At 39.8% G+C, this 23,532-nt stretch overlaps 1 protein-coding gene across 1 annotated transcript in view; it reads right to left on the bottom strand.

Annotated features, from left to right (window-relative positions):
* Positions 1-23,532, bottom strand: part of PHLPP2 (PH domain and leucine rich repeat protein phosphatase 2) — a 63,237-nt gene that overhangs the window by 5,308 nt on the left and 34,397 nt on the right. The window contains exons 7-18 of the mRNA XM_055554098.1: positions 21,802-21,948; positions 21,188-21,418; positions 19,437-19,639; positions 17,528-17,588; positions 13,990-14,085; positions 12,532-12,687; positions 10,052-10,252; positions 6,610-6,772; positions 6,297-6,427; positions 5,079-5,189; positions 3,617-3,811; positions 2,030-2,261 (exon numbers count right to left, since the gene is read on the bottom strand). Of these exons, the coding sequence (XP_055410073.1) occupies positions 2,030-2,261; positions 3,617-3,811; positions 5,079-5,189; positions 6,297-6,427; positions 6,610-6,772; positions 10,052-10,252; positions 12,532-12,687; positions 13,990-14,085; positions 17,528-17,588; positions 19,437-19,639; positions 21,188-21,418; positions 21,802-21,948 (1,927 nt within the window). The remainder of the gene's footprint in view (positions 1-2,029; positions 2,262-3,616; positions 3,812-5,078; positions 5,190-6,296; positions 6,428-6,609; positions 6,773-10,051; positions 10,253-12,531; positions 12,688-13,989; positions 14,086-17,527; positions 17,589-19,436; positions 19,640-21,187; positions 21,419-21,801; positions 21,949-23,532) is intronic.

Raw genomic sequence — 23,532 nt, 5'->3', positions numbered from 1 at the left:
CCTCAGCATGTTCTTAAATAGAGAAACATCTGTTAGGAAAATAATAAGCAAAACTATCATTAATTCTCCATCACTCGTATTCTGGCAGGGGCCAAAACTCAGATGGGTCACTAAAAATGACTTCTCATTTAAAAGCAGAGTTGGGGGATTTTTCTTGTGGTTCAGTGGTTAAGACTCCACACTACCAATCCAGGGGGCCCAGATTCTATCCCTGGTCAGGCGACTGGATCCCATATGCTGCAACTAAGATGCACCACAGCCAAATAAATAAATAACAAAGGCAGAGTTGGGACTGAAAGTTGTGACTGAAGATATTAACTGGGTAAGAGAATCTTTATAGCTAAAGCACTGAATAATCCCTGAAGTTATTTGGCCTAGAAAAGGAAAGTCTGAATCCATGGCATAATTTACCTACTCTCTAAGGGTCGTATCAAGAATGATATAATTCTAAACTCAGAGGAAAAGGAATAACCCTGGTTGCAAGCTGGGCATGTTCATCTGCCAGATGCTTCATACTGATTTCTTAAGAGAAAACCAAACAAAACCACCTAAACCCTCAATATATTAATTTCATAGCTGTAATCATTCTTTGGGTGAAAATCCTGGCACTCTTATTTATCAGAACTTGTCACAAACTCTAAAAATTTGTAATTTTATTTTCCTCATCTGTGAAATAAAAATAAAAGCACTTCTTTCATGGGGGTTATTGTGAAGGTTAAACAAAACAAAAAGTACAATGCTTAAGCAGGTAACAAACAATACATGTCTATAATTATAAAAATGTTTCCTACTTGTCTAGGACTCCCTAAGAAAAATCTTAACAGCATTAATTAAATTCTGTAATAGACTAATCAAATAAAAAATTATCTTTTATCTTTCATTTGTTCTGACTGAAAGACCCTCCTAAGATCATAGTTCCAGAATCTTCATAGCATCAACCACATTAGCAGGATAATTTTTTGGTTTTGTGCTTCCTTGGATGGAATCTTTTAGACAGTCCTTCTTGTAAAATTCTGACAGCACAGCCCAGAAGTGGACCCATACAAATAAGAGTCCACTGATCTTTGACAAGGAGCTAAGGCAATTTGCTGCTGGGACAACTGGACATTTACATGTCCAAAAAAAAAAAAAAATCTGGACATGGAGCAAGCTACACTTACTACAAAAAAATTTAATTCAAAATAAATCACAGATCTAAATGTAAAAGACAAAACTTCTAGAAGACAACACAGAAGAAAATCTAGGTGACTTTGGGTTTGGCAATGAGTTTTTAAATACAATACCAAAAGCATGACCCATGAGGAAGAAAATTGGTAAGTGGGACTTCATTAAACTAAAGACTTCTGCTCTGCAAAAGACACTACTAAAGGAATGAAAGACATCCCACAGACTGGGAAAATATTTGCAAAACATTTCTGATAAGGACTTGTATCCAAAATACACAAAGAACTCAACAGTCAAGAAATAAACAATTAAATATGGGCAGAAGATCTGAACAAAATTCTGCTTTGCAGTAAACAATGTTCACATGTAATTGCTAAAGTCTCTTTGAAAGCAAAAGTCCTATGCTAACTTCTGAAAAAGGAGGAGAGTTATGAAATACTAGAAATATTGATGCTTCTTTATTAAAAAAAAAACCCAAAACAATACCAGAATATATTCAGCCATAAACAGGAAAACTACTCTGAAACTTTGCACTTCAGAACAGGGATGTCAAACTATAAACTTTTTCTTCTTGTGTTTTGGAATAAGAAACCAGATGAAAATTAACCAAGGGGGACATTTACATTTATTTTACATGTTAGGTGTAAGTCTAAAGACCACAATTTAGGATTTTTCATTTCTAATTACTTTGCTCTTTCTTTCTGCTAGTCATTAGCTGCTCATTAGATTTTCTTCTGTAACTATTATCTGGATTGAGTACAATTTACAAGGCTTGATAGGAAGAAAATGGACTTTCGTTGTTCTATGTAGAATAGCATTCATTAGATTCAAGGAGTAGAAGTGACTGGTGGAGTGTAAGATTTACCTCTGTTATGATGGCTTTTTGGTCCTTCACCCTCTGAGCCTCCTCTGGATCCTGTTCCAGGCTGAAGACTTTAGAGAGTGGCACTGGCTTCCCCCCTCGACACAGGACTGCTTGGCATGTGCCAACATTAGCCACAGTCAAGCTAAAGCTATTCATTGGATCAGCAGTGTCAGGACGGATGTAACAAAGGAGAGCCGAACAGCCTAGTTTCTGGCCAGCCATTCCTAATTTCCTGTTTAGAAATAAAAGAAAATGAAAACGGCTAGTTTTAGAAGAAAGCAGCGGTCCTTCATATCCAAGACTTCCTCATTTTTCTGTTGACCATGAACCCACCTCACCCTCATCCATCTTGATATGAGTGATGATGGTGAAGAGAGCTTTGCCTTCTACTCGTAGCTAAGAAATTTTACCAAAAGGGTAGGGGCAAAGAAGGCAATGAAGAGGTAACTTTCTCTGCTGCTTCTGATTGATCATAATCGGCAATGACCTAACTCAGTGGCTTCCAACTGAAGCAAATCAGAATCACCTGAAGTGCTTGTTAAGTTTCTGATTTAGTGGGCAAAGGGCTGGCCCAGTAATCTACATTCCACCAAGCTTCTGGTGATGCTGAGGCTTCTGGTCCTAGAACAACACTCTGAACCACTTACTTGGGTTGTAAGTTCCCCAAAAGAAGGCCCACAGTTTTCCTTCTATTTCTCCCATGCACATGGTGTTTACCCCTAACCCCCAGCACTTGGTACACAATGCTAAGCACAGAGCAGATGCTATCAGAAAGATCTGGTTTCAGATTCCAGCTCTCCCATTTATGGGCTATAGATCTTCAGCAAATTAATGCTCCAAGAAATTTTTCCGATTAAAATACTCACCTCCTCGGCTTATTTAGAAAATTAAAGATACAGTATGAAAAATGCTTGAAACTGTGTCCAGCTCTTGGGAAGTGCTTCATAAATTGAGTTTCCTTTTCCAAATGCTTTATTTTGCCAAGTCCCTAGGCTCAATTCTATTACTGAAAAATAGACTTCTTTCCCAACATCTTTATGTTATAATGACAGGTGAAACCAGCTTGGGCTCCGGGCTGTTCCATCTGAACCTTGAGTATGCAAAGGGTCACTCTCTCAGTTGTACATATGCTTTAAGCAGCCCACCTGCTGGGCAAGATGCTCTATTAGCCGCGAAGAGATTTTCAACAGTTTGGTTTATAGGGTGTTTGCCTTTAAGTGGCTTAGGCATCAGCGAGGAGATTAGTTGGTAAATCCTCAATAATAAGTATTTTAAAAACAAGAATCTGATGAGTGCTTAACCTCTGTAGGTCTTTGACCCTTAGGAGAATCATATAGAGGCTTAACCACCTTCCTTCCCCGAAATGCACATAACACATACATAACCTATTACACATGCTGTCTGGGCTTTCCAGATTCTCAGCAGCCTTTGGTTTCAAGAGAGAAAACAGATGGCTCCCACAGGCTCTTTAAAGAGCCACAGTCCCCATGTTCCATGCTGATGGACAGAACGGTCATGACACAAAAATCAAGATCTCACCTTGCTCCTGTACTTATAATTGAGACCCAGACCAACCCACCTGCTTACCTGTGAGATACCAAGAAGGTGTTAGCCATGAAAACTGTGTCATTTGTTGACTGCTGTACCTCTTCCAAAAGCACATCTGCCATGGTACACTGGAGAAGGCGAGGGAGCTCCTCGTTCCGGTCACCATCAAACATGCCATACACAGCTCCCACCCCCTCTGCAAAGTTATCCACAGCTAGAGCAGATACACATAACCTATCACAGAAACAGAAGAAAGACAGAGAAAGTCGGTGGCAAAGCATTCTTCTCCAGGGAGCCTTCTTTAAAAAAGGAAGGGAATTTCCTAGCAGTCCTGTGGTTAGGATGCACTTCCAACACAGGGAACACAGGTTTGATCCCCGGTCAGGGGACTAAGATCTTGTATGCCATGTGGTGCCCCCCAAAAATTAAAAAATTAAAAATTAAGTGCTGATTGAGAGTGGAGAAGAATAGTGGTAAATCCCCATCTACACATTAAAAAAAAGTGTTACACAGAAGATAAGTAAGCAACATCTTAAACAGTTGATGTCATAAGAAATGGGGGAATTCAGCCACATTCAGGAGCAGTGTATATTACCTTCGCAACAGACCTGGAGAAGGAAACGGCAACCCACTCCTGTACTCTTGCCTGGAAAATTCCATGGACAGAGGAGCCTTGTAGGCTACAGTCCATGGAGTTGCAAAGAGTCGGACACGACGGAGCGAGTTCACTTCACTTCAATGTTACAGAAGGCTAGAAAGATGTTTTTTCTCAGTAGTGATAAAGGCCTACTATCAACACTCTTCAGTCAAAGACTTCCCCAAAGTGTACAACACACTTGGAGCTCAACAAGTTGGGTTTATCATGTAACAACAAGAGAAAGCACACCATGGGACTCAGGAGTATGTTAGTGGGTACTGGAAAAAACCTAGTACAGGATTTGGGTTTGGCTGGATCACTTTGGGGAAAGTCTAACAAAGTGAGGGGTCATACTAGATTGGGTGCTGTCAGAAAGCAGGGCTATTCTGGGACTTCCCTGTTGGTCCAGTGGTTAAGAATCTGCCTTCTAAGGCAAGGAGTACAGTCAAGGATCCCCAGTCAGGGACCTGCCTCACGGTGCAGCCAAAAATTTTAAAATATACATATTAATAAGAGAAAAAAATGTTTAAAAAAGTTAAAAAAAAAAAAAAAGCAGGGCTATTCTATGGTTGATAATCAACAAATCTTAACTACAGGGAAAGAAGGTTAGCATGGGACAAAGCTGTGACTGATAAAGAAAGGAGCAGTAACCCATCTTAGTCATGAGGTGGGGTGTGAGTGTTCTGTGCACATTCATCTTGTTGTGTCTTACCGGATTACGGTCTCAGAGGAATCTTATCTGATGTTGACATTCTGTGATTTATTTATGTCAAACCAGGAGAACAACATGGCCTAGCTTTCAGCATTAGATCTGTTCCCAGATGTCAAGAGAATTTTCTCAGTCTTCATGGCCATGATACTCACTTGTTTCTCTGTCCTGCCATCTCAGCCAGTCCGTGGCTCCAAAAGGTTGATGTAACTGTAGAATCAGTTGTTGGCAAAGGTTTCTGATCAATTTTCAGGGTGGTGATATGGCTGTGGGAATTGGAGGAAGGGAGGTTTAAACCTTACATGTGTCTCTATTTTACAAAAGCTATCCCAACAATAATTTGTTTTTATAAAATAATCTGTTGACATACTAAGACTCATTTCCAGAGAGACCCAAGAAAGTAGTATGCTGGCCCACAGACCAAGAAGGAAGAAAAGAAAGAAAAGGGGTAGGAGGAAGACATACGGGCCAATTTTGTAATAACTGATGCCATTCATTTCACTCAAAAACTAAGCACAACAAAGATTTCTAGTTTCAACCAACTGTCTACTTAGTTGAAGTATTTTGATACAGTGAAGTCTTGGTACAGTGAGTGATTCTGCACTGTCTTAGACGTAACACAATGTAATTGTGCCACCTAAATTACCTATGCCTGCTATATGATCAGACCACTCAAGATAGCTGTTCTCTTGCTCTCTGTACCTCCCCTGCTTGACCAATTCCTGTCTCACTCACACCCTACTCACCCGACTGACCGTCCCTCTTAATCAGAGAGCCTAATCATAAAGTCATACATAATGCCCCACCCCACCCCTGACCTCCCACCACTTCACCCAGCCCTAGCTAGTGACTGTTCTGATCTTTAGATGTGAACTATCTCTACTATGACAGTTTATCAAAGGCACGGTGAGGGGGCGTGCTCCTCTGCTATTTCCCAGGTAACCGATGCCCTCCCCGTCTGTAGTAGATACTACTGTGTCCTGCATGCCATCTGCTGCACATGGTGGTGTTGCTCTAGGACCTTGGTTCAAACAAGTAAGAACCCCCTACCCTTTAAACCATGATGTCTCTGTTGCCACCTCTGGGCTTTTTCTTTGGTCGTGAGGCTGGGCAAGTATAGGCTTTGCAAGCCTGTGGGATGCAGTCCCCTATAAAGGTACTGGGGTGCAGCTGAGCAGCAAACATGATGCTGAGCTTGACTGTTGGACAGAACACCCAACACAAACTGGATCAAAGACGAGAACCGAGGGACTTTATGACCTAAGTCATCCTACAGCTTTAATAAACTGAGGTCTGCACAGTCATTATGAAGAACCACACAAGGCTGGTGGGAGTAAGAGCACACGTGGATTCAACTTCAGAAGTCTTCCTACCTAAATGTGTCCAGTGTCTTGTGTTCCAGAACGAGATTTGTATTTCCAGTCAGGTCCAGGTCTTGTAAAGTAGCAGGCAGAGCCTCTGGAATCAGGATTTCGGTCAAGTCATTGCAACTTAGGTCTACAAACTGAAAGGAAAAGGGAGAGATTAAGTTAATTCTTAACTCCCTAACATTCAACCTCCCACTATATCCTCAAAGGGAATTTCATTTCTTCCCAAGAGTCAATTAAATATACTGTGATCCCAAACTGCCCCTTTCTTAGGAGTCACACTCCAGCCATCACCCCAGGACACAGCAAACAGAAGTACCTGGATCTGAGGCAACTGCAGTATTTCTGGAAAAATACTGATGTGGTTGGAGTGGGCCACCAGAGTGTGCAGCCTTTTGCAGTTCGCAATGGTCGTGGGGATGGTTTTAAGCTTGTTACCACTTAGGTTTAGTTCCTCCAACTGCTCCAATTTATTTAGTTTGCTGAAAAAGAAACACCAAAATACCATACTGCACCTAAACAAGCAGCTGCCAAGCAAGTTCTACAGTAGCCAGAGTACAGATAGGACCAGCCTGTGGCCTGATTAACTGGCCATAATGAACAGCCACCACGGTGAACGAATGTTCCCACTGAGCCTCAGCCTCATCTGCAGCCTCATTTGCCTCCCTCTCAGTGCACTTTGAGAGCTGGAGTGTCCCATGGTTCTACTGCAGCTGCTGGATCTTCAGGGCAGGAACATCTTCCCAGGGTTAACCAGTCGACTAATTACGGTACTGCTTTGCCACTAACTGGTAGCAAAATACTGGGTAAGTTAGTGTCAGTGGACATCAATATCCTCAGCTATAAAATAAAAAGTTGTACTAAATTATCACTAACATTTCTTTCAGTTTTAATTTCCATAGTTATTCATAACATAATCCAGCTTCCATAAACATTATCGAGTGCCGAGCATAAACACAACCCTGTGCCATGGGCTGTGATGCAGGCCATTCACACTGTCCCCCTGGAGTAAGCCAAGCTTTCTATGCAGTAAGCAGAATAGCTTCAGAGGGCCTAACACCTTTATCTAGATTTTTTAAAACTGTAAAGATAATAAACTGCTGTAACAGAAAGTTTGTTATTGCTGTTTACTTGCTAAGTCAAGTCTGACTCTTTGTGACCACATGGACTGCAGTCTCCCAGTTTCCTCTGTCCATGGGATTTCAGAGGCAAGATTCACTAGAGTGGGTATTCCTTCTCCAGGGAATCTTCCTGATCCAGGGATCGAACCCACGTCTCCTGCATTGCAGGTGGATTCTTTACCACTGGTCTACTAGGGAAGCCCACAACAGAAAGTTCAGAAAAATAAAAAAAATAAATCCAAAGTACCACCACCAATCTGAAAAAGTTATTTTCATTTTGCTGAATTTCCTGTCAAATTTTTCATAAGCAGATTTTGCATTAACTCTGCCCTTTTCATATATCACAGATAATTTCCATTGCTAGAATACTGATAAATACTTTGTAATAATTGAATTCCGTGAATTAAAATTGCTTTCTTATTACAACAATAATACTTGCTGAAAAATATTGAAAAATAAAGCTGAACATAAAAAAAAACTTTTAACCCCATGACCAGATTTAATCTCTGATGACAATTTGGTGGTGAGTATTCTTGTCCTTTTAAATGCATGAAACCCTATTTTTTTTTAATTAAAACATGATGCTTATTACATGTACTGTTTTATAACTTTTAAAAAAACTTAATCATATGTATTTAAGGTGTTCCCATGTCCAAACCTCATGTTTTTCTCTTACACAGAGACACAGAATCTATATCTCAATCAGACTCTTACTGAGCACCCAGAACTGTGCTGGATTCTGAACACAGTCCAAAGGAAACAGAAGCCTTGGACTGTGCCCATGCAATTATAACGGTGTTCAGGAGATGACAGCAGACTTATGATTCAGGTTAGAACACATATTTTCCTTAAAACTCTGCTCCTGAATTCCATTTAGTTTTATTATCTATATTCCGATTACTCTAGTTCAACATTCAGAAAACTAAGATCATGGCATCTGGTCCCATCACTTCATGGGAAATAGATGGGGAAACAGTGGAAACAGTGTCAGACTTTATTTTTCTGGGCTCCAAAATCACTGCAGATGGTGACTGCAGCCATGAAATTAAAAGACACTTACTCCTTGGAAGGAAAGTTATGACCAACCTAGATAGCAGAGACATTACTTTGCCAACTAAGGTCTGTCTAGTCAAGGCTATGGTTTTTCCAGTGGTCATGTATGGATGTGAGATTTGGACTGTGAAGAAAGCTGAGCGCCGAAGAATTGATGCTTTTTAACTGTGGTACTGGAGAAGACTCTTGAGAGTCCCTTGGACTGCAAGGAGATCCAACTAGTCCATTCTAAAAGAGATCAGTCCTGGGTGTTCTTTGGAAGGAATGATGCTAAAGCTGAAACTCCAGAACTTTGGCCACCTCATGCGAAGAGTTGACTCATTGGAAAAGACTCTGATGCTGGGAGGGATTGGGGGCAGGAGGAGAAGGGGACGACAGAGGATGAGATGGCTGGATGGCATCACCGACTCAATGGACATGAGTTTGAGTGAACTCTGGGAGTTGGTGATGGACAGGGAGGCCTGGCATGCTGCAATTCATGGGGTCGCAAAGAGTCGGACACAACTGAGCGACTGAACTGAAATGAACTAGTCCAGCACTAAGTATCATCAGATTAGGAGGACTTCATAAGTTTCAAGAGTATTACATCTGGTATTTCCCAAGAGCTTCATAAACTCATATAACTTCTCAGTGGTGTGTCATTTTCACTTTATCTGAACATATTTGAGGCCAAGTGAACTAATCTGCTAGGATTTCAAGAGATCTATCACATCTTGAAATTAAGATTCTGCATTCACTTTAAAAGCTATTGTTCAAGTTCTTTCAAGGAAGCAATCAAGTTTATTGTGCTTGTCTTCTATAAGCTCCAAATATTTTATAAACAATCACAAAAATTACAATCTCTGTGTTTTCTGTGTTTAGCACATTTCTAAGAAAATTTGTAAAACAAAACTAGAAAAAAATAGTTTTCATTCAAATTCTATCAAATGATATAATTTTATGATATATATATATAATTTCACTCAAATTATATCAAATGTCACTTTCCTATGTGTTTAGGTTTTGAAAACACGATTTTTAGTAACTACCTTCATGAATTTTTCTGGCGTCAAATTTTCTAAAAAAATTTTTTAGTCAAAGGTATTTTGGAAGATACTTATTTCTCCACTGATGCTGTTTAAAACTTTGACAATACCAAATGTCTCTCTTATGTCTTATAAATGTAGCCTGGCTGAATACTATTCATCTCTGCAGTGCAGCTATCTGCACATATCTTTAACATCCTGCATTTATTACACTGAACTGCAACTGCCAATATTATAATACTCGTTTATTTCCCTAATTTAAATTCAAGTTCCTTGAGGACAGAGACTGCAACTTAATTATCATTGTCTCCCTAGTATGTACACAGGTCTTGACATACAGCAGACATTCAACCTATATACTAAGAATTAAACACATTTTAACCACAACCTCTGTGGTTAATGATACTTACAAAAGGGTACAAACAGACCTTCTCATTCAAGTAAGGGATCGGTAAGTCGGTCAAGATAAAGTAAGAGCACCCAGTAAAAGATATGTGACACAGTCTGACAAATGTGGAATCATGTTACATGTCTGAAACGATCAGAGTCTGGATCTGTTTACCTTGCAGGAAACGTCTGTAGCTGGTTGTTTGCAAGATGCAGGATGCGCAGGTGCGGATGCCCCACCAGGACGGGCACACACTGATCTGTCAGGAGGTTGTTGGTCAGGTAGAGCAGCTGTAGCGCACTCAGGCTCTCCTCCCCAGCACAGGCAGATGGCAGAGACTCCAGACTATTTGCGGACGCATTCAAGTATCTGAGACTGACAGACACATGCAAACCATCATTTCCTTTATGGCTATTTGCTGCCTTCTGATGTGGAAACCATCATGCCATCTTAGTATGTAACAATGCCTTTCCATGCTCCCAAACTGATGACAAAATAATTTCCTCCAGGGTGTTTTCTCTGCTTGACTTTATCCAATGAAAGTTCCTTTTACTCAACTCATGCCAGTTAAGTTCCTGGGCTTCTGCACTGGCTTGATTGTAAGCCAGCTTCATGTTTTTCTGTCTGTATGTCCACTGAAAGGATGCTGCTGAGTATTACATTCACAAGTATGTGAACTGTGAAGTCACCCTTTGGAAAAATTTTTGTCTGATTTTAATAGAATTATTTATTTAGCCACTCCCTCTATAATCCCTTAATTATGGGCATATTGGCTATTTCCAATTGTTTGTTATTATAAACATTGTAATGAATATCTTTGAGCCCATACCCAATTATTTCTTTAGGCTACATTTCCAGGAGCAGAAGCTGTGGGGTTAAAGGCTGCTGCTGCTAAGTCACTTCAGTCGTGTCCGACTCTGTGCGACCCCATAGACGGCAGCCCACCAGGCTCCCCCGTCCCTGGGATTCTCCAGGCAAGAACACTGGAGTGGGTTGCCATTTCCTTCTCCAATGCATGAAAGTGAAAAGTGAAAGGGAAGTCACTCAGTTGTGTCCGACTCTTAGCGACCCCATGGACTGCAGCCTACCAGGCTCCTCCATCCATGGATTTGCCAAGCAAGAGTACTGGAGTAGGGTGCCATCACCTTCTCCGGGGGTTAAAGGCTACATATATCTTTAAGATTTTTATACATATATTGCCAAAATCAGCTCCAGAAAGGCTATAACAAACTATACTCCCACAAGAAGGATACAAAGAATGCGTTGGCTCATACTTTTGTCAACACTGAATATCATAATTCACTTTAACCTTCACCTATCTAATAAGTAAAACATGGTATGATTTTAAAAATCTGCCTAGCACGGAGTTTGGTACATATAGAACACGGTCAATAAAAGGCAGTTAATATATTATTAAACTTATGTGTTCTTAAGTCATCCTCAAACTGTGTGATCTGTATCTCCAGTTAGCTTTTAAGTTATTGAGGGTACTGTGTGTCTATATCTTTGTATGTCCCAAATTCTCTGTGCAGAGATACTAGTAAATATTATTGACAGTTTGCTACAACCTCTAGGTAACTTCTTTACTGCAGATTCTAAAGCTGTAAACTAATTTTATTCAGATTTCATCAGAATGAAAGGCATTGTAATGCATTACTAACAAATACTTGCTAATTAACAAATGTTACTGCACTAAGACTCCATGTAAACTTTTCAAAGAGAAAATTTCCTTCATGCATTTTTTAGAATTTCCAAAGATTTTTAGGAAAATCCAACCAAATATATCATACGTTAAGAGATGTATAAGCTGCCAAAAGCCTGGCATGCTGCAGTCCATGGGGTCGCAAAGAGTCGGACACAACTGAGCGACTTAACAACAACAAAGCTGCCAAACAAAGAACAAGCCAGACGCTTGTGGGCTAAATGCTTTTTGTACGCGTCCTGCAGCCTTATGTTAATTACTACTGCTTCTCCCTGCTTTCTCCATGTCTAAATTGAAGACAATACTGCCTTCTCCATATTACAGAAGACTATAATTAAAAACTAGTTTTCATTGAATGGTGACATACGTGTTAAATAAACCTGATTATGGGTATTAAAATAGGAAGATTTACTATTTGTTAATTTACAATGAGAAAGCAAGTAATACTTTTGGAACAATGTTGCATTTAAATGCACAGTTTTCAAAGCAGGGAGTAAAAAAGGCCTGCAGATAAAGAGTGTAATTTAATGATAGCTTGGCAATGCTAGAAGCAAAAACTAAATTAACTTCAGTGGTATGTCCTTTTCTCCTAAGGCAAAAGCTGAAAAGTGCCCAAAGAAGCTGTATCAGAACACTGCAGCCTCTCTTTGAAGATCATAACTGTATTCCTTTTTTGAGATGAAAGCCTGAACCTTCCCAAGCTCTTGAAACCTGTTTACAACATCATAACTTCCCAAGTATTTGATGGTTATTTCACCTTTTGAGTTGAAGCTTCCTGCCTCCTAAGACAGTGTCATATTTTATTCCATACAAACTGCAAATAAGTCCACCTGTAGCCGGACTATGAAGTAAACACTCTGTAAAGATAGTTTCAAAGGTCACTCCAATGACAAGTCCAGGTAGTTTGCTTATCCATTGTCCTGCTCTTCTCAATAAAATCTACAGCACTTACTTTAAGGCCTTAGAGAAGAGAGTATCTGGCAGCCTGGTGAGCAGGTTATGCTGGACATCCAACACCTCCAGAGGGATGTGCTCCACCAGCGTGGGAAGGCTCTGCACATGATTGTGTCCCACCATTAGTTTCCTAAGACTCAAGCTACTAAGGATTCTAAGGGAACAGAGCACAAAGAAACAACAACAACAACAAAAAAAAAAACAGGATTAAATCTCTCTTCCTGAGTCTGCCCTTGGCTAGTTAACTAAAATCAGGAAGTGTACAGAAACGTGTTCTTCTAGACAGTATCATCACAGACAGGTACCTGAGCCAAGAAAGCAGCCACGACCATATGTTTACCCACCACCCACCAGGAAGTCATTCAGGTCATTCTGGGGAAAGATAAACTAATGAAAGCACACAGCCCCAAACACAAAAAGCCCCAAACAAAAAAAGCAATTTGTGCCATAAATCAATTTAGATTTCACGTCTAGACAGCACCGAAAATTCAGTGAATTTATCAACATGAATATAATCAATTATAATAAGTTCATTAAAAAATTTATTGTAACAAAAACTATGACTTATTCAGTTCTTAAAATGTGCCAGACCATTTAACAATTAGGTTAGAAGGGTTAAGTGACTTTGGTTTGCCAAAGATCTCACATCACACGTAGTAAATGGTATACTCAGGATCTGGATTAAAGGCTGACTCTAATGCCATGTTCATACCTACTATGTACAAAGCCTCCTGTATACTTTTAAAGATTCTGCTAGGTAATGACCTCACATTACACATCTTGGTACCACCCCTCATCCCCCAATGTTTGTATTTTTCCCCTCCACATATAGAAACCCCACCATCTTATAAAGGTCAATTCAAACAGGTATTCTCCACACAGCATCCCCTAATTATTCAAAGTTCTGAATTTCTAAGGCATGTTATTTATACAGCACAGTGGCCAAAAGTGAGGCTTTGGAGTAAGAATGACTACATTTAAACGCCAGCTCCTATCACTTCCTAGTTAACAATGGACAAACTATCTAACCACTCTAAGCTTTAGTTTCCTTATTTGTAAGATGAAGTAACAGCACCTATAAAATAAGGTTAACACAGGATTAAATAAGATAATGAAAGTAAAATTCTTAGCACATTGCCCAGCTCATAACAAATTACTCAGTACAAATGTTCTATTATCACTAACAAGTCACTGACCTCTGCCAGCAACTCTTGTACACTGTATCACAGTTATCTCTGCACAGGTCACCCTTACTGTCTGCTTACTAAGTTCCTTGCCAGCCAAGACTAGGCTTGACGTGTTACTGTATTCCTTACAGCACTCATGCTGTCCTGCACTCAACAGATACTCAATGTTTACTGAACAGATGAATCAAAGCATCCTTGACAGGCAACCCAAATATAGGAAAATTATTTAATTAAATGCATAAATAATATATATATTAACACATGAATACCTCATGGGAACCTCTGTCAGGAGATTATAGCTCACGTCTAGTATTTCTATCTTCTTTGCTTCACAGGCCCAGTCAGGGACACACTCTAGCAGATTTCTGCAGAAAATAAATGATTAAAGGGTATCATTTTGAATGAGGAGGAACTCACACCGTGTCACCAGTCTGTAACACATCCACCCCTGTGCTCCCCAAGGGCAGAAGCACAATCCCCAGGGCACCCCTGGTGTGCTGCCTGGAATACAGTAGATGCTCAATGACTGTTGCTGACAGAAAGGTGGAGAGAAAGAAGCACACACGTGTGTGATACTGGATCAACTATGTTGGGACTCAATGAAGATATGAAGACCTTTAGCACTAAAAGCACACACGTGGCAGGATGGGAGAGGAGAGAGAGGGGAGGAAGCCTTAAAGGAAGATGAGGCACAGTACACATATCTTCAAAGCTGAGGAGGATATCCCCAGGTGATGATGACTGGGGGAGAAGAGAAGTGAATTCTGGGGGAAAAGAACCAAAGAAATAAAAGTGAGGAAACAAGAACAAAAGGTAACATGTCAGGGGAAATTGCCAGATCATTCAGAATGTGAATTCAAATCTTAGTAGAGCACTGGGCAGATCCTCAGTCACAGGAATTTTATTTTCAGATGTTACTTAGTTTCCCTAAGCCTCAAAGTCTCTACTGATGGATGGATCAGTATGATGAGGCAGAGTGAATGAAGCAAATGCTGCAAGCGAAATGCAGAAGCTGCTCTGACTACTCAGTGAAGGAAGCCCTTCAAGGCAAAGCCCCTAAGAAACATGACATTCGTGGTAGAATGTTGCACAATGCCCTGAGGTGTGGCGGGCATGTCAAGCAAGAGGTTGACAACATGCGCTAGAGCACAGAGGCAAGAAAAGAATAGTAAGTAGTTTGGTGATGCTGGAGCAGCAAATACGGAGCAGAGTGAGAAGAAACAAGGCTGGAAAGACCTAATCATCTCTCAGAGGCTGTGACCTTATCCTGCAGGTGTAGGGGGATCGCTGAAGGGTTTGTGAGCATCGAGGAGACATGTCGGTTTTGCACTTTAAAGAGCTCACTCTCTGAATACACAAGAGGTCTGGCTGAGGTGGCTGTATTATTAAAAGGAAGCGTAATCAGGAAACTGTGAGGCAATTTTATCCCAAAAGGAAATGATAAGGGCCTCAATGAGTACTGATATACCTGGAAGGGAAGGGAAAGGAGCCAGAAACACTTAGGAGGCAAAAATTAAAATGACTTAGAAATGGAGTAAACATGTGAGTAGAGCAGAGAGAAGAATCAAAAGTGACATCAGAGAGGAAATCCTATCCAGAGAAGGGACTGAGAAGCTCCAAATGAGGCTGAGAATCATGAATTTCAGCAGTGTCCATCTTGAGCTGATCATCTCATGATAACACCAAAAGGTGAAACAGAAAACAAGACAAACCAGTTAAAGTGCTGGTGGAGGGGCGGATAATAAATCTCATTTTGCACATATCTGAGGTATTTGGAGACATGCAGGAGGAAACATCTATTATGAAATTGGACACACAGGTCTGAGGCTGAAAGAAGGGAGTCTGGACTGGTGCTCTGGGTGCTGACACTGAAGTGTAGTGAGATCCTGGGAGTAAATGAGATTGTGTCAAATGAGAAGTGCAGTAGCCAAGGACAGACCCTGAGACAAGTTACCTTTAAAGGGCTGGCTAAGAAGAGACAGGAGAAATGGTCAGAGGGGCATGAAAAAAATCAGACTGTATCAGCCAGCCAAGGAAACAGCATGGCTGAATAAAAGAGAGCAAGGTGAACAGTGTCAATATAGAAAAGTTCCACAAGAGGAGGTCTAAAGCCAGCTGTCGTGAACAACTGGAAACAGGAAAATGTGCCAAGAAATACAGATAATTCTTGAGAAATGTGGACAAAAAAAGGGATGAGCAAGATGAAGGAACAGAATAGTAGCTGGAAGGGGTGCAAGATAATGGGAATGTTTATTTGTTAAGACAGGAGATATAAACGTGCACAGAAACCAAAAAAGACACTGAGCACATGTGAAAGGAGAGAAGGAGGGCTGACTAACACAGCAAGGTTCAGGGCAGTGGGAATGGATGCGATCAAAGGCACAGATGGCTGGGCTGGCCTGGAATAAAGAAAGCTGAGAAAGCATATGGATCTACCTGAATTTTAGCAAGGGGGTAGGAAGCTAAGGGAGATCACCCACAATGACCTCTATTTTCTCAGTCAAGTGGGAAGCTGAGCTTCAAAGCAGAGGACATAAAAAGGGGAGGGGTCAAAAAAAGCCAAGCAATTTGGAACAGATCCAAGACCCTGGAAAGAACTGACAACAGAAGAAACCCCAGATGAGGCTGGAAACTGTGAATTTAGGGTGGGTCCACATGATTTTATTCAGTAATGATCAAGTTCAGTGCGGAAGGTAAATCTTCGTCACGAACCATGCAGAGGTTTTGCTGACAGGAAGACAACAGAGAGAAATGTATGGAAGGGAATCTAGAACAACAGCTTAATAATAATGATGATAAAGTCACAACAACAAAAGGAAACCTGGCTATAGTGGCTAATATTTCTTGAGAGACTATTTTATGCGAGGTACTAGGCTATAATGTTGCATTTATTGTCTCATTTAAACTTTGTGGCAACTCTGACCATATAGGACTCCGCCCACTGCCCGTTCCACATGCTGCTACCACTCTATACTCACAGCACTTATGATTCTGCCCTCTCACTGCTTGTCCGATTGTCAAGACAAGCTAGACTGTAAAACGAGACTGTAAAACTCAGCCACTGACTCCTGAATGCCTAACACAGTGTTAAAAATGAATGAAGGAAAGAAAGCAAACCTCATTTATGTTTATTCTTGACCACTGACAGAAGAAATAAAATCCTGAATATAATTAACATCGTTCTGCAAATCAGATCGACATGGCTCACAAGAGTAAGAGAATAACATTTTAAGTCACTCAAAACCAAGAATTATCTGATTCCAATTGGAAAAATCAATGCCCATGGAAGGGAAATAGGTCTTTGTTTGCAACTCATTCTAAATCCACAAACTGTAACAATGAGTAATTCAGAGGCACCTTTCCTTTAACTAGATCAGTTCAGTTCAGTCGCTCAGTCATGTCTGACTCTTTGCGACCCCATGGACTGCAGCACACCAGGTTTCCCTGTTCATTACCAACTCCCAGAGCTTGCTCAAACTCATATCCATAGAGTCGGTGAGGTCATCCAACCATCTCATCCTCTGTCATCTCATTCTCCTCCTGCCTTCAATTTTTCCCAGCTTCAGGGTCTTTTCCAATGAGTCAGTCCTTCGCATCAGGTAGCCAAAGTACTGGAGCTTCAGCTTCAGTACTTTGACTAGATAGTATGGCCATTAAATGTACTCCTTTAGCCAACCTTTTGCCCTTCTCTATTATCCAAATATTTCAACATATTGGGATTTCCTATATCTCAAAACTGCCAGAGTGCCCACAGACATCTCTTAAGTATAGGAATGAAACAACTACCACTCCATGAGACACACTCACCGGGAGAGTTCTAGAGACGTGAGCAGACTGGGTACTGGATAAACATTCACTGTTGTCAATCCTAATCAGAGAACAGATTGGTGTTAGTGACATTCTCCAAAGAAGAATGTAACTCAGAGGAAACATGGGGGAAAATCGATAAAAATTTGTGTCATCTTCTGAGATGAACTAAAGATAAAAACCAGTAAGTAGGGACTTCCCTAGCAGTCCAAAGACTGACTTCCAATGCAGGGGACACAGGTTTGATCTGTGATTGGGAAGCAAAGATCGCACATGGCTTATGGCCAAAAAATCAAAACATAAAACAGAAGCAATACTGTAATAAATTCAGTAAAAGACATCCCTGATGACTAGGGAGGGCCTTTCCCTCTGTAACTGACTATTTGGATAAATCCTGTGAAGCTGAAAGCTGAGTTCTTTACTCTTAAGGTGTCAAAACCTCAAGTGTTGGCGTGAATTCTTCTAGGTTGTAGAATTTAAGGATTCTGTGAACAGAACAATTCTTTTGCTCTGTTCTGTGATAGAAAGGTATTATCTAAATTTGCATTTCTTTGACACTTAGTGAAATTAAATATCTTTTCTTCTTTAAACACAGAAAAGCAGTTACAATTGACCCTTGAACAATGTGGGGGTTACAGGCACTGACCCTCTGAGCAATTGAAAATCCATACAAAACTTTATGTAGTGTTTATATATATATATATATATCTGTACACACACATACATATATATGTATATACATATATATACGCATATATAAATACTATAATACTACACAATCCATGATTGGTTGAATCCACAGATACAGAATCATGAAAACAGAGGGCTGACTGTAAAGTTACACTCAGATTTTTGTCTAAAGGGTTTGTTTGAGATGCCCCTAAACCCTGCATTATTCAAGGACCAACTGTATTTACTACTGAAAAAACTCCATGTTTAAGTATACCTGTGCAGGGAATTTCCTGGTGGTCCAGTGATTAGAATTCAGCATTTTCACTGTCATGGCCCCAGTTCAATCCCAGATCAGGGAATTAAGATCCCCCAAGCCCCATGTCATGGCCAAACAAAGCAAAAACAAACAAACAAACAAAAACCAGACCTGTGCATTGCAAACCTATGTTTTCCAAGAGTCAACTGTGTAACTTCCTTAGTAAAGAATTCTCTATAAACAGAATGGCCTCAACAACTATGAGGCCTTTTACATTGAAAAATAGCCCTGGGGCAAATAAATCACTATTGAAGTGAAGGGCTTCTCATTCTGGAACTAAGGCAGCACAAGGTTTTAGACTAGAGACTGGTAATCTTCTGTCAAGGGCTAAGCATTTAGTAACATTTTGGCCTTTGCAGGCCATGTGGTCTCTGGCAAAACTACTCAATCATTTTGCCACTGTAGCAGGAGAGTGGTTAACATGCAAACGAACGTGGGTGTGTTCCCATCAAACTTTATTCAATTAAATTTGAATTTCATATAACTTACCCATGTCAAAATTATTTGTCCTTTGATTTTTTTAAAACCCAACCATTAAAAAACATAAAAACCCATTCCTCAAGGGCCACACAAAATGAGATGCAGGCCAGATTTAGCCCCTGGGCTGCAGCTGGCCAACCCATGTTGCAAGACTATTACTGATATTCTCTTTTGAACATGCTTGCCCACCCTAACATCCTGGCATTTTGCAAAATGCCTGATTATTATAACGTTTATTTAGTGAAGCTCAAATAATCCTGCAATGTCTTTTTATGCATATCTCAACCACTGAAGTGCTGACTGCAAACTTAAAGTTAGGTCTCCATGAACCTCAAACTCCACTTGGCAGAGTGGCTGGGGAACACCTCATATGCCACTGTTCTTGGATAGCTCAGACAAGAGGTACAAGAGGAAATACAGGAGGCTGGGTAGAGAACTCACTGTTCGAATTGGCGTAGAGAGTTCGAAGGGAGAAGCCACTGAGCGTCAGCTCCCTCAGCTGGTTCCGCTCACAGTGCAGCTGCTCCAAGTTGCACAAGGAGCTAAGATCTAAGTCAGTCAGCCGATTGTCCCGCAAATCCATGTGGGTGATGTATTTATTTCCCTCCAGATTCTCAATAATCATGGTTTTTAGATGGTTCATCCTTAATATTCAGAAATAAGAAAATCATTAGAATAAATTCTACTAAATGTGCTTACCAAAAGAAAAAACAGATGTTCTTCTTGTCTCTTTCCTAAACAACTTAAGAATTTTACTCCTTGCCTCATTTTGCAAGGTACTATGTAAATAACCACAGACAGTTGTACCTTGGGTTCTTTGTTTACAAGCTAAGTTAGAGACTGTGTAGATTGGCAAACACATGTACAAATTAAAGAGAAAGAAAAGGGGACCATGTCCACAAACAGTTAGTCTAAAACCTGCATCCAAATACCTAGTAAGGTTAGGCAGGGATGAAGGAATAAAACAAAGAAATGAGAAGATGAGGATAACCTTTGGGGCTGGGACTAGCAGGACAGTCATAGAGTAAGTACCACATAAAAGCAAGAGCAAACAGCCACACTGCCTCTCACTGATCTGGCTACTCTCCACTGCCAAGATTCCCATTACATTAATTAAGGGAGAGGAAAACAGTCTGTTACCTATATGGAATAGTTCAAGGGCAAGTAAAAGAAAACGATGACTTCTTTGATTTCTTCTATACAGGTATATGATTGAATGCATGCAGGCTTGTTCTCATTTTCCTATTCTTCAATAAATTTTTGTTACTATGTCTTTATGAGGGACATCAATGGATTAGTGTAAATGACAGAACATTCAGTATGTGTGTTTTACTACTTTCATTTAGGAAAAGATTACAAATAAATAATTTTAAAAAGGAATAAAACTCATTAAAATATATTACTAGTAAAACTGGTAACATTTCAATTCTAATACTACAGATATCGAGAAGAAACCCAATGATTCAACAGAAAGATGGTCAAGTTTATTATGGAAAAATACAAACCACCAATAAGCATACAAAAAGATACTCAACCTCATTCATAATAAATGCTGATTAAAATGATGAAATACTATTTTCTTCCTACTACAGTAACAAGGAAAAAGACTGCTAAAATCCAACATTGGTAAGGATGAAAGGAAATGGGAATTCTCATAAAATGTTGCTAGGAGGTAAGTCAGAACAATCTTCATCTCTACCACATGGTACACCTACCTCATTCATAAATCTCTCTACCATTAAGTGAAAAATGAAGCTTTACTACAGCTTTAAAAACATACATTGTTCTAAAATCCTAATGGTTTCAAGAGTCTTTATTTTTATTTTTAAAAAGAAAATGTAAAGGAACATCAGAGGTAGACAAAAAGAAAGTGCAGTGAACAATGACCAAAACAGACTTCCCTGGTGATGCAGTGGATAAGCATCCCCCTGCCAGTGCAGAGGGCACAAGTTCGATTCCTGTTCTGGGACACATGACACAGAGCAACTAAGCCCGTGCACCACAACTACTAAGCTGGTGCTCTAGGGCCCACGAGCCACAACTACTGAGCCTGCATGCTGCAACTACCGAAGCCCATGTGCCTAAAGCTTGTGCTCTGCAACAAGAGGAGCCTCCGCTTGCCACAACTAGAGAAAGCCCACAAGCAGCAGTGAAGACTCAGTGCAATCAAAAATGAAAAAGAATGACCTCACCTCAAATCCACATGTTTGACATGGCTCATTCGGTTCAGCACCCCCAGGTTTAGCACTTCCATTCGGTTTCCGGCCATAAACACTTTATCTAACATAGTGAGTTTCTCATAAACCTCGGGAATTTGACTAAAGTTGTTGAAGGAAATTCCCAGGGAGGACAGCTGTTGTAGATTTCCCAGTTCTTCAGGTAAAGTGGTCAGGAAGTTGCCATCAAGACAGAGGGTTTGAAGACTGCAAGAAGAAAACAACACAAAACTCCCTGATGAAACGTTTTAACTGGAATGGATAGAACTAGAATTATGGATTTTTACTTGATACTAATTTATTATAAGTCCAATATGATTAGATGCCCTCAGTCTATCTATAGAGACTTACTAAGATGACTTAAATACAGATGGTCCCTTTAACATCAAAGGTAGTCAGAGCCTCCGTGGTTAAAACTGAGGGACTAGTCTCTTCTGTAGGCAAGTAATTGCTGCTGACTAGAATTCTCATAATTACATGATCTATTTCACTGCAAGAGCTCATGGAACTACCTTTATTCCAAATAGCAGACAAGTTCCTTACACTGCAAACAAAGGAAAAGACAAACCCAGTAAAAATCAGGTACTTACTTCAGGAGACTGCCAATTTGACTCGGCAGGTCGTGGAATCCATTACAGGAAAGGTTGAGCTCAGTCAGGGTAGGAATTTCACATAACAATACAGGAAATGACCCAAGCTTATTATGGGACAAGTTCAGGCCCTTCAGCTGAGAAAATCTAAAAAGCAAAGGCATATTATACTATTGAATGAAAAAGTGATGTTATAAATGTCCATCAAAGAATGTGTTCTGCATGTATTTACTGAACATTCAGTATGTGTCAAACTGTGTGTGGCACAGACACCGGGATGACTAACGCCCAGTCTGAGCTGTCAAGGAAACCAGGTCTGGTGAGATGGGAGCTGTTCTCTCTTCTCCTCAGAAAGGCAGAAACTCTTGGAAAACTCACAATGGTACAGTTATTTTCTATCAAGTTGAATCAATACCATTATTGATATGCTTCAAATAATTTCCTTTATTAAATGTCTACATGGAATATACAAAAACCTTACAATTAATCAATTCATGGACACAGGACTAGCTAACAAACCTGTGGATCAAATCTCATTACCAGCAATTTCTCTTTTTGTAAATGACTGAGCCATTTAGTTTAAAAATATGTAGGTGATATGCAGTTTTACTGTAATGTGATGATACACAACACAAAATAGTCATTTTCAACACTTCAAATTTTTGTAGAAGTATCTATATAATGTCTCACTGATAGACAGTATCATCATAAACTGGATCCTAAAGAGTCACTCCTGTAATTCTACTTAGGAGTATTACACTTCATTATTATACCAGTGCAAGATGGTACGGCTAAGGTGACGATCTCCACAATGATGAACCGTATCATCTGCTTCTAGACTTGAATCCATGGTACCCCTCTCTAACATTTTTCTTTGAAAATTTCAACTTTTGTCTTCCATATATCCTGACTTCGAGTACTGATTGTTCCTTTGGTTTGGCACCTTGACTTCCAATTTCCTAAGCCAGCCCTCAAACAAGATTAACCCTATTTTCATAGAAATTCAGAAGGAAATACTAGAAGTCCACTTCCTTAAAATTATAGCTTGTTTTAATTTTTAAACATCAATATTATTAAAATAATTATCTCATTACGACATAGAGGCTTATATTTGAAAACTTTGCAAAGCATTTCAGATGAGGTAAAAATCATACACTTTTTGAAAATTATGAAATACTAGTTACGAAGTATGTAAAATATGTCATTTCAATGTGTATTTAGCTTTTTGATTACCATGTAGTTTGAACACTTTAACTTTCAATTTCTCCCCTCCCCACAAGAAGCCCAATTACTTACACCATATATTTATTCACTTCTACCCATTTTTTAAATAAAGGAAGGAGGTGAAGTTGGAGGGTGGGAATGGGGAATATATTCTAACAAAGAAGATGGAAAAATATATGGGTCATTGTCAATTAGGACTGAAATGGTTCCTTTATTAGGAGAGAGAGGTTTCATCACTGACAAAAGGCTTGTGAGTTGGCAAGAGCAGGTGCAAAGGAAAGATAAAAGCCCTAACCTGGGAGTGGAATTCTTGAAATTTGGCCTATTTCCTTTAAGTTATTTAAGTCTGAAACTTTTGATTTAAAAACTTCCCAAATATGGTATCTCTCTATTTACCCTGGCTGCAGATCATGCTCCACTGTCAATGACTTATAGAAAAAGATTATCCAGATCAAGGGCAGCTTGATGCTGCCTCCATGTCAGAAACTTTACATCTATCATATCTTA

Source organism: Bubalus kerabau, chromosome 17 (assembly GCF_029407905.1).
Source record: "Bubalus kerabau isolate K-KA32 ecotype Philippines breed swamp buffalo chromosome 17, PCC_UOA_SB_1v2, whole genome shotgun sequence".
Lineage (NCBI taxonomy): Eukaryota > Metazoa > Chordata > Mammalia > Artiodactyla > Bovidae > Bubalus > Bubalus kerabau.
The sequence above is the reverse complement of the archived record's forward strand: the minus strand, read 5'-3'. Positions and strand labels throughout refer to the sequence as shown.